Here is a 10,993-nt window from a genome sequence, read left to right on the forward strand (position 1 = left end):
AAACTCCCATATCAAAACTCGATTTTTTACTTTCCCTCGCTGTCATTTAAAAACCTACATTTTGCCCCCTTAAAAAATAAAAAATATTCACAAGGTGGTACGGTGTTAATAGTATTGATAAAATGACCAAAATGCCCTCTCCCTCTTCCTCTCCTCCACCAACCTTTCTTTATCTGTAGAAAGGTATTTTCGGTATAAAAAAAAATATATTAATGGGATATAGACGGAATCCTAACAGAACACTTACGGCAGGGTCCAAAGTAAATATTTTTTATTTTTTAGGGGGGTAAAGTGTAGGTTTTTAAATGGCAGGGAGAGAAAGTGAAAAATCGGGTTTTGATAGGAGGGTTTTCTGTAGAAGGGTATTTTCAGTATAAAAAAATATATATAATAATGGAATATAGACGGAACCCTAACGGACCACTGACGGCAGGGTCGAAAATGAATATTTTTTATTTTTTAAGGGGGTAAAGTGTAGGTTTTTAAATGATAGGGAGGGAAAGTGAAAAATCCAATTTTGATAGGGAAGTTTTCTGTAGTTTAGCCTTTATTTTATAAGTGAAATGATCATTTTAACATCACAAATATGTCCCTTCAAAAACTCCAATGGTTTATTAAAGAGGGGTAAAAAAGTCAATTCATCTCATTAACTAACTAGGGTTAAGTATTTTATCTATGATTAACTAATTTTTTCTAACAGAACTTAACGGGAGGAATATATTTGAAAACATCAGGATTTTTGCAAGAATTATATATGAAAGTTGAATTTTATAGAAATATTTTTATAATTTATTATATTTACAGGGACATATATGAAATTAACCCAAAACAAAAAGTTTTAAAATCCCTCCACCTTTTTTGAGTACATTTTTATTCCTTTTGCTTAAAGCGAAAAACCCCAAAAACGAAGTCGAAAACAACCACGAAGAATCTCGAACCCTCGCGCGCTCTCTCCCCCGATCCCCTCCCCTTCCCCCTCCTCCTCCTCCTCCTCCTCCTCCGACTCCGAGCTCTAATGGCGACGAGCTCCGAGCTCAAGCTACGAGGAGGGGCCATGGCCCCCTGAGTTCGACCCCTTCCCTCGCCCGATCTTCGCCCCCGCCGCCGTAGACTTCGGATTCGACTCCGACGAGGTGAATCGAGCTATGCCGGAGAACGAGGCCGGAGCCGCCACGTCAGCAGACGACGGCGCTGTGGCGACGGCGGCGGCGGCGCCGCCGCCGGGGAAGCATCAGATCTCGGCCGAGCTCAAGCGGTTGGAGCAAGAAGCTCGATTCCTCGAGGTCGGTCTCCTTTTCGCCTAATTCTAAGTCACTAGTTTTGATTTGTGCGTTCTAATCGGTTTCTCGGTTGGATTGAGATAGAAGAAGTGGAAAAGGAACAATTTTTTTTGTTTTCGGAGAACTGAATAAGATTATTTATATTGGTGATTAATTAGCTTGTCGATGGTGAAATCGAAGGTTTGGCTTGGGATGTGGTCATTCGATCAGCTTCGTTACTTTAGTGTCGAATTTGTTGTCATTAGGGTTTATTGTTGATTTGCATTGGACTAGTGAGATTGTGCGGATTGGTTATATGTATTTATCACCTCACATTTATTTTGATTCGATGTTTGGTACTGAATCTATGTTTCTATTCGTAAGTGGAGAAAAGGAAAAAAAAAACCATCTCCTTTCATATATGCAGTTTACGGAGATCTGTTTAATGTTGGGAAAGTACGACTTGACGAAATTAACGTTGAGGTAGAGAAGCAGAGCTAACTTGGTGAAATTAACCCTTTATACGGATTTATTACCAGCATTGTATGTTGTGGTCCCTAAAGTACCAATTTTGAAGTTCTGAGTTTTATGATATTGAACATCATCCACCTTTACAGAGTAACCGAGGAAATGTAGCTCATTTTCGCTGATCAGCATATTTTAAGTTCTCTCTTTATAGTAGTATATAACCTTGCTATTGCCTACTTCCGTAGTCACAACTTGTTATGGTTTACTGTTAAAAAAAGGGAGATATTTTAATCCTTTGGGTTTAGAGAGCGCCAATTGAAGGTTCATTTACTGAAAGATCTGTCCCCCAGGCCTGTTTCTAGCCCTAGTTATCGCTCCATTGCTCAGCAGGGAAACAAAGCAGTTTCCTCGAGCTTTATAGGCTTCCAATTTGCCAAAATTGAAAGGATAGAGAATGATAGATCTAACACCCGTGATATATTTTGCCAAGTTTGATGTATTATTTAGGTTTGTTTCTAACATTATCCAAGTCTTTTTCCTACGTGATATGATGAGCGGATACATGACTCATAGTTGAGAAGACTCCCGGAAGAATTCAAAAATCTTTGTCACCGCTATTGACTAAGGCCCTCTTTGGATGCATGAATATCTTTTTCGGTATATCCCCTTGTTTTACTCAAGAAAGTTGTAAATTTGATAGATAAGGAGTATGATCAAATATTTAGAATGGAACATCATATTCGGCCTTAAAGTCGATTTTTCAGAATAAGCTGAATCACCTCTCGTAGGAAAAAGTATGCTATCCTACCAAATCATGGATAGCAAGATCTTTGAATAAATAAAAATCAAACTCCTTAGTTACAATTATACTAGAATAGTCTCATACCGAAAAAGCTATTCTTGGATATTTTATCCTGACATCCAAACAGGGCATAAGTGTACTGACTTCTATCTTAGCCAGGGAAAGATTAGACAATACAATGACCTCCATAAAACACAGCAGGTCAATTGGAGTGTAGACTGATTTGTTTTACTATTAAAATGTTCAGGACTTTGCATCTGAAGATTAAGGTTCGCTGCAGGAAAATCATCAAATCAAAACTGAAATTCGATATTAACAGTTGTTGAACAATTTTCTTCAAGGACTCTGCAATAAACAACTCTCACTTCAAAAATAATTCATGACTTCTACATGCGATAGGAGCACACAAATACAATTCAGTCTTGTTGGGTCGCAAAGGATATTTTTGTACAAAATATGTGATTCTATGTTTGTCTACAATAAGCGTTTGGGATGGAAGTCATAGAATCAAACTAAGACCAAATTATTTATCTGTTTACCATCCTAGTTTAGTTTAGATTAAAACTGATTATTTGGGTTGCAGACGGATGAAAAAATGGTTATGTACACATTAATATTATTTCCTTATGTAGGACCAACTTTCCAATGAGTTCCTGTTCCTCTAGGCAAGTGGAAAGGCCAGACACTAAGACTTCGTTTGGTTCGGGTATAAGCAAGAACTGTCTATTCTAGGGATAGGTATAAGTTCAGGTATAAGTCTGGGATAGACTAGTTTTGTGTTTGGATGAAAATTGCGTTGTTTCCGGAAATAAGAAAAATAGCGATTGGATAGATAAGATGGAATAAGAAGAATAGTGGGTAGTTATAAATAGAAAATAATGTTATTGCCCCGTATATTATATTTAAATTTTAAATTTTAAATTTAAATATATAACTTTTAAATTTCAAATTTTTAAAATTTAAATTTAAATTTTTAAATCTCAAATTCGAAAATGCAAAGTTCTAAATTTAAAATTTAAAATTTAAAATTAAATCTAAATTTAAAAATCTAAAATATCAAATTTTAAAATTAAAAAAATTTAAAATATCAATTTAAAATTTAAAATTTAAAATTTTAATTTTTAGATTACAAATTATAAATTTTTAAATTTTAAATTTAAAAATTAAATAGGGGTGAGAAGTTATTCCCACTCTTATTCCAGGGGGGATGGGGATTGTTAACCCCACCCCTTAACGGGTTATCTGGATTGTTAACCCCACCCCTTAACGGGTTATCACGGGTTATTAGATAACCCGTTAAGGGGTGGGATTAACAATCCCCACCCCCAATTAACACTGTTTGGGGATAAGGGGGGATAACCCCTTATCCCCTCCCCCTAAACGGGGTGCTAAGGTTAAGGATAAACTGTGTGACTTCTAAAGTAGGAATTTGCTTGAAACTCTCAACCAGGATGAATATAGGGAGCAATATGAACAAGGTCATTTGATTGCTATGCAATGAGATAGTCAACACATTTGGGTCGCTTCCAGTAGTAGGCTCTTGTTTGCGGCTGCACATTAAATGAGGTTGTTTGAAATATGAAGAGGTCCGACATAAGAGGTCACGAACCTCTGCTTTAGTTCTTTGTGATAACTGAATCCTTTTTTTCCTGGATCATGACAGTTGAGTAGATCTCTCTCCCTCTCTCTCTCTCTCATAAATATGACAATGAAGCCAGCGATAGGAGAAGTTCATCTCTTTTGCTCGAACTTTTGTAAAAGCATTCAAAGTGACTTTTATATGAGTGATTTTTTGTATTGTGTTTGGTTGCGGGTATTGTTCTTCTTCTGAAATGTTGTGAATTATTTTTAATTTTGCTAAAAGACTTTATTGTGTTGAATTTACATTATGCAGAAAGAGCTGGAAGAGGTCGAGAAAACAGAGAAGGTTTCAGCGGCATTACAAGAGTACATACAAAACATAATAATAATGATTTCATTACTGACACACTTCCTTGCAATGTTGTTGCCGATGTTGGTTATGATATAAATTTTATAGCAGAGACTAATAATTGGTTTTTTTTTTTTATTGTTATTCTAACCAGATTTCTATTTAAAGTAGAAAACAAGCCAGACCCTCTACTCCCAGTGTAGTCACCTCTTCCCATCCACCCTTTTAATAGAAAGAAAATTTTATTATTTCCCACTTCCTTTTATTTTCCCTTCTCATACTTCTTTTTCTTGTTGTCACAGAACTAATGGACCCGTGAACCCATCTTGGGACAGGTGGTTTGAAGGACCTCAAGATATGCGCCGATGCAAATGCTGGATTATGTAATTATCTGTGCAAGAAATTCTTAGATATGCATTGACGCAGATGCTACATAATGTGATTATTAGCGAGAGAACTCGTCAGGAGATATATTGTTCCAGATTTTTTGTTTTTTTTTTCCCTTCCATTTGCCATTATGTTTGGCAAAAGGAGAATATTTCCTTTTTGGCGCAAGAATGTGCATTATTCGATGACCCATCAGAGTACAATTTGATACACATCATCTGACATCTTGTTTACAGCATTACGACGAAAAGAGCTATAGAAATATTTGTAGCAAACAACAACTCGGCAAAACGATGCTTCTTGAACAACTTGGAGTGGCTAGAGATTTTGCGGTAAGCGTCTTTGAATTAAGCTGTTTAAAGAAGTATTGATAGTTTTGCCATCAGTTTCCCACTCCTTGCCACTTGAATTGCTTGTTTCTTTATTTTTGGCCATATTTGTTCAGTTTTGGTCTCATTTAATGCATGGATGAGACAACTTTGAAACCACATGATTTTGTTTCCCAATACTGCAATACACAGCTGTATATTTAATCCTCACTGGTATTGATGTTTGATTCTTTCTTGTCCTATATTTATATATTTTAGTAATCGATACTAAATTATAACTACAAATGCGAACAGTACAAAATGAAAAATGTAATAATGCTATGCTTAATACATTTTTCATGAGCCTGTCACTTTTAGGAAAACATTTTAGGAATATACCTGTCACTTTTTCATGAGCCTGCTTGATATTTGATGAGCTCTATTTATTTGGAAACAGTTCCACATGATCCAACATCCACTGTTGCTATGGTGCAAAGGATCCACAAAAGACTCAGCAAATGCACATTGATTGAATTCAAAAGCAGGATTGCTGCATGTACCTCATAATGCACTCTCAAATACCGCGAACATCTTGTTCAGCATATCTCTTTTGTTCACTTCTAAGCAACATCGTAATTGACAGATGAGAAACATGATTAGTTATTTGCAGTAACAATAACACATCTATGCTCCGAGTCATTTTTTATAGAATGTTGCTAAATAATGAGAAACAACCGTTTTTCTCTGAACGCTTATGCTGCCGAAGAATAGTATTTTTAATATTTATATTCAACACTCTGAACTTTTAAAATTCTTAATAGGCTCAAAACGTAGACTTAAAAGAGCCGTCCAACTTTAATACCATATTAAAATATGAAACAATTACTGTTCTCCAAACACTTAAAACTGTCAGAGAATGATGCTTTTAGTGTTTATATTCAACAAACACAGTAAATATCTCGTAGGTGGAATGCATTATCTTAAAAAATTGTAACTCTCAATATTTTGCACGCGTAGAAGGGACAATGCATATTTCAATAGCATAAACAGATATCCCTAGTGCGCTTTGATAACTTATTCAGACATCCAAGCATGTTAATACTATAGAAAGGAAAAGGCTTAAAAAGTAGGATGTGCTCTTGTGGAATCTTCTATACTATGCTGAACCCTAGTATGAATGAGAAAACATACATTTGGAGGGTAATGAGATCAATTTTACATACATTAGAAACACAAAAAAAAGAAAAAAAGAAAAAAAAGTGCAGATAACAACCAAGAACTTATTTAAAGGAGAACTGCTTTTGAAAGACAAAACTCTGTCCTGATAACACAAAGCATGTCGAAGCGAAAACTCGTCGCTAAATTCGACAAGTAAAAGAATAACAAGCTTATAAATATCCAATTTTGAGAAACATTAACCAACCTCATAGTATGTGATGTTTATAAACTTGGTATGGAATTTGAGGAATATATATGAAACCAATGCACAGCTACAATAGTGTAGAGCCTTGTTAAAATAGTAGGTTAGGGCATAGACCATTCAACTTTCAAAGTTAATTTCGTCGCACCCACTTCACTTCCGAAAATAGTTTGAGCAATTTGTAACATAATTTGATTACGAAAGTTTCAACAAAAGATTGCGTTGGTTAGAACAAAAAAGGAATATTAGGAAAGCTCAAAACACAATGAGTTTACTGGGGTAAATATTTACATATATTACAGTGCAGAGACTAGCAACACAGGCTACAATTCACATCCAACTACAAACTCGAAATCTTACATGAAACGAAGAAGGAAACGATTCCCTAACGGTTAGAAACACAGCTTGGATTTACCTCACTATTTCGACGAACTAAGCTGATAACAGATGCCTCAACTGAAGTAAGTGCTCTTCATTCGAAATGTTAAGCGAAAGGCGAAGATTCGTTAAAAGCGATTCTTGCTCCCAGCTCAAAGGGCCTGAAGCGTAAAAGGCCTGCACGGTCGATCGATACGCTTGTAGCTCTAGTTGATGGACGTTCGCGGCCAACTCATCTTCGAGGATTTTCTTGCGATTTTTCTCGTTTCTGAATCGATGCGACGACAACGCATCGTCGGAGAGACAATTTGAAGATCCTGTGGATTTTGTCGTCTCCTGTTTAGTACATTCCAACTCATTTCCACTACAGCTCGCAACGGAGCATTCATTCTCGATTACTACTCGCATGCGAGCGAAAGTATTCGCGTTCCTTTTATCAACTTGGAGTGGCGCAGCTTTTGCTTTCCCGCATTTGTTCGTTCGAAGCATGTTGGTGTTTGAGGTTGCCGGTCTTTTCTTGCCTATACCTCGAACCAAATAATCCGGCGAGTAGCTGTGGGTAGAATTCGGGTTCTTCAAATTAACTCCGCCATAAGAAAGGTCTGCGGTGCGATCAAAGCGCGGAAACATATCCTTGTTGAGTTGCTTCTGCTCACCGACCTGAAAGGAGGAATGTAATCAACAAAGCGTCAGCTGAGAAACAGTTCTGCATCTAAAGGAACAATTCAAATCAAGTGGAAGCTTCTTGATTCGGTTGATATATATCGTTTTCGATCAATAGTCCGAAATTATTAGATGAAAAAGGACAATCGTGTATATCCTATAGAACTCAAAAGAACGAGTAAATGAAATATTAACAAGAAAACTTATAGAGAGACAGCAAAAAAGAAAAAACTAGATTAGAATGACAGAATCTTGGCAAGCAATGTAAAAATTCATTGCTTCTCCTTGGCGATATAAATTAAGCAGTGAGATTAAATCACAAATTGCAAATAAAGCTCAGCAATTGGGAAGTGGATATACATGATATGATCGGATTATAGGCCTTTCCGATCCAACCTAGTAGTGACCAAATCTTTTGGGGCTAAGAGAACGAATATTGCAGCCGACTTTAGCAGCATTTGTTTTGGATCTTAATCATGCTTGGATATGTAGATGTAAAATGTCGGAAACTACGAAAGAGTCTATAACTACGCGACAGAATCAAACAGAAAACTTTTATATAGATAGAAACTTTCATCTACCTTATCAATTGCGACCCATCGATCGTCACGCCAAGCTTGCCGAACCCTTAATTTTGATACATGAAATTCTCTAAGTTGGATGGAGCCGAAGAGTCTGATGACGACGCAGTTATTTTTCAGAACCTTTGCGACTTTTCCAAGCCTCCAAGAGTGGAGATCGAACACTTCGGCCATTTCGCCAAGAACCCATCTCTTTCTACTGCCGTCGGGGGGCGGCAGCGGCCTGACATCCTCTCTGCACACTTTCTCTACAACAGGCTCTCCTTCCGCAGCAAAAAATTGCTCGTATTTCACGGCGTATCTGTTCCCATGAACCGATGATATTGTCGCAGGGAACCAAGAGCCGTGTACCTCCGTGTTCTTTCGGAGAACCTCTACCCTGTCCCGTTCCTTGAACTTCATGGATTGATCCTAAGTGATCCATTAAACAACAAAAACAGCTTCTTTGATCAGCTATGCTCTAAATAAACACAAAAACAGCTTTTTTGATCAGCTATTTACTGATGATCTGAAAATGAAACAACTAAGAGTGATCCATTAAACACAAAAACAGCTTTTTTGATCAGCTATTTACTGGTGATTTGAAAATGAAACAATAAGAGTGATCCATTAAACACAAGAACAGCTTTTTTGATCAGCTATTTACTGATGATTTGAAAATGAAACAATAAGGCAATGATATGATGATGATGCAAAGTACCTCTCAACTAATCCAGCAAAATCTTTTAGGAGAAAGTTGCTGATGCATCAAAGTCGCCGAGGATCGAAATCTTATTATCCTGTGAAAGAAGATGAAAGAAATTTTGTTTCAGTAATCTGCTACTTCCTTTAATGCTAAGAATGATGATTAAAGAACAAAAATATAGAAAAAAAAAATAAAAAAAAAATACTTTTGACTACAATTAAGTCTCCATGGAAATTGCACAAGATATTTCATTAATGAACTAAAGATTAAATTTTTTTAAAAAAAGATACTGAAAAAAGCAAGATAAAAGATAAAATAGGAGTGAATAGGGCTAATCAAATTAGTGCATCAAAGCATGTTGTTACTGTAATAATCAACAACCATTCACCAAAACATCAACTAAAAATTATATAAAAAACAAAGAAACAGCCCACTCATCAGTATATTCTCAAATTATTGATTGAACCAACCAAAGCAAGAATATTAAAAAGGGAAAAAAAAAAAAAAAACCTAATCTTTTACCCTCCCAGGAAATTGGAACCTCAAAAATAGCAAAACACATCACTCCTCTTGATCCAAAAACCTCAAAAAACACAAAAAAAAAAAAAAAGATTTGATTTTTGATCAAAATATCGGGCTAAAATCGGAGAGAAACAGCTCAATTTTGCACAAAATTGAACAAAAAAGATCAAATTTTTTACCAATTTCGACACGCCCCAGATCAAAGAAACAAAAATGTTTGCGGATCGAAGGGACCGATTAGAGATTAACCCGGCGAGGATTTGTTTAAATTAAGCCGATCCCGACGCTCATTTTTTGGGTGTTGGGGGGCCGCATAATTCGTGGAAAACGGCGTGCTGGGCCTTCTATGCGGAGAGGCTGTTTTGGGAAGAACTCAAAAAAAAAATAATAATAATAATAAAACCAAAAAACTAAAAAAATAAATTAAAAATTAAAAGAAATTAAAAACATTTTCCATTGTCTCTAATGGTAAGCTTTCGAGTCTTGTAGATCACTAAAAACCAAATTATCTTTTTCCATTTTCTTATTTTAGAAATATAAATTAAGAGCAATTAATGTTCTTTATATTAAAGAAATATTTATTATAATTTTTTATTTATACTTTTAGATTATTATAATTAACTTTAATTAATTAAATAATTTGATTATTACATCAATGTATTGCTGATGTGATAGCTTTGGATGATAAAACTATGACTAAAATATTATATTATTTTTATATCAACAATATATTAATATATTAGTTAATTAAATTAGACCATAAAATTTAATTATAATAATTTGAAATTTGTTGGGTTTGTATACTTTTGAAAATACATGAATAGTGGATGCTCCCAAGTCCCAATTTCTTAATATATTTTATGTAATTCTTGTAGCTATAACTATAAATTAATTAAACTTAAGCCATTAGCTTAAATTTTAAAGTCGGAGTATCGTTAATTAACTCAAATTAAATAAATTGAAAGATTGGATAGTAAGATTAAAATTTTAAAAGATCGAATAGTTAACCTAAAATGGCGCATAGTTTAAAAAATCGGCTATCCAATCTTTCAAAAATTTGATTTTACTGTCTAATCTTTCAATTTGTTTGACTTGAGTCAGTCGATGATGCTTTAAATTTAAAATTTGAATGTATTGTCTATTTTTACAGATTTGATCAGTATATACTTTATTGAGTTGTCGTAATTATAAATTTATTAAAGTAAGCGATCTATTTAAATTTTAAAGTTGGAGTGTCGTTGACCGGCTGAAACCAAATAAACTGAAAGATTGAATAGTCAAATTAAAATTTTAAAAAAATTAAATTAGTCGGCCGAAAATAATTCACAGTCCAGATAAGTTTCATACATTTTTGTCGAAAATAATAATAAAAATAATTGAGGTTTTAGAAAGGAATAGGAATATTGGAACAATGAAGAGACATCGACATCCATATTTTTTTGTTCTGTAGTGGATTGAAGTGATTAAAATAAAATGGCCAAAAAAGGTGAGCCCTCAAATATTATCTTTTTTTTTTTCTTAGTGAATATATATCTTCTAAGTTCAAAATTGTATGGAAGCCCTTCAACTATAGAGTTGATGTCAAACAGG

The 10,993-nt window shown here is 34.8% G+C and overlaps 2 protein-coding genes across 2 annotated transcripts; one reads left to right on the plus strand and one right to left on the minus strand.

Moving 5' to 3' along the window:
* LOC109715846 (guanine nucleotide-binding protein subunit gamma 1-like) lies at nucleotides 883-5,360 on the plus strand. The gene is made up of 4 exons (XM_020241043.1): nucleotides 883-1,283; nucleotides 4,424-4,476; nucleotides 4,614-4,658; nucleotides 4,762-5,360. Exons 1-4 carry the CDS (start codon nucleotides 1,146-1,148, stop codon nucleotides 4,844-4,846), a joined length of 321 nt encoding a protein of 106 aa, XP_020096632.1. The 5' UTR covers nucleotides 883-1,145; the 3' UTR covers nucleotides 4,847-5,360.
* Nucleotides 6,801-9,786, minus strand: LOC109715818. The gene is made up of 4 exons (XM_020241006.1): nucleotides 9,583-9,786; nucleotides 8,897-8,975; nucleotides 8,197-8,607; nucleotides 6,801-7,612 (listed from the first exon to the last, which is right to left on the minus strand). The coding sequence occupies exons 3-4, from the start codon at nucleotides 8,596-8,598 to the stop codon at nucleotides 7,007-7,009; spliced, it is 1,008 nt and encodes a 335-aa protein (XP_020096595.1). The 5' UTR covers nucleotides 8,599-8,607; nucleotides 8,897-8,975; nucleotides 9,583-9,786; the 3' UTR covers nucleotides 6,801-7,006.

Source organism: Ananas comosus, linkage group 9, assembly GCF_001540865.1.
Source record: "Ananas comosus cultivar F153 linkage group 9, ASM154086v1, whole genome shotgun sequence".
Classification (NCBI taxonomy): Eukaryota; Viridiplantae; Streptophyta; class Magnoliopsida; order Poales; family Bromeliaceae; genus Ananas; species Ananas comosus.

What these genes read in the sequence shown, in the direction of transcription:
- LOC109715846 (XM_020241043.1), top strand. Translation starts at nt 1,146, where the DNA reads ATGCCGGAGAACGAGGCCGGAGCCGCCACGTCAGCAGACGACGGCGCT. An exon ending in AAGAAGCTCGATTCCTCGAG is followed by an intron (nt 1,284 to 4,423) that starts GTCGGTCTCCTT and finishes TACATTATGCAG; the next exon opens with AAAGAGCTGGAAGAGGTCGA. An exon ending in GTTTCAGCGGCATTACAAGA is followed by an intron (nt 4,477 to 4,613) that starts GTACATACAAAA and finishes TATTCTAACCAG; the next exon opens with ATTTCTATTTAAAGTAGAAA.
- LOC109715818 (XM_020241006.1), bottom strand. Translation starts at nt 8,598, where the DNA reads ATGAAGTTCAAGGAACGGGACAGGGTAGAGGTTCTCCGAAAGAACACG. An exon ending in GATGGGTCGCAATTGATAAG is followed by an intron (nt 7,613 to 8,196) that starts GTAGATGAAAGT and finishes TCCTCCTTTCAG; the next exon opens with GTCGGTGAGCAGAAGCAACT.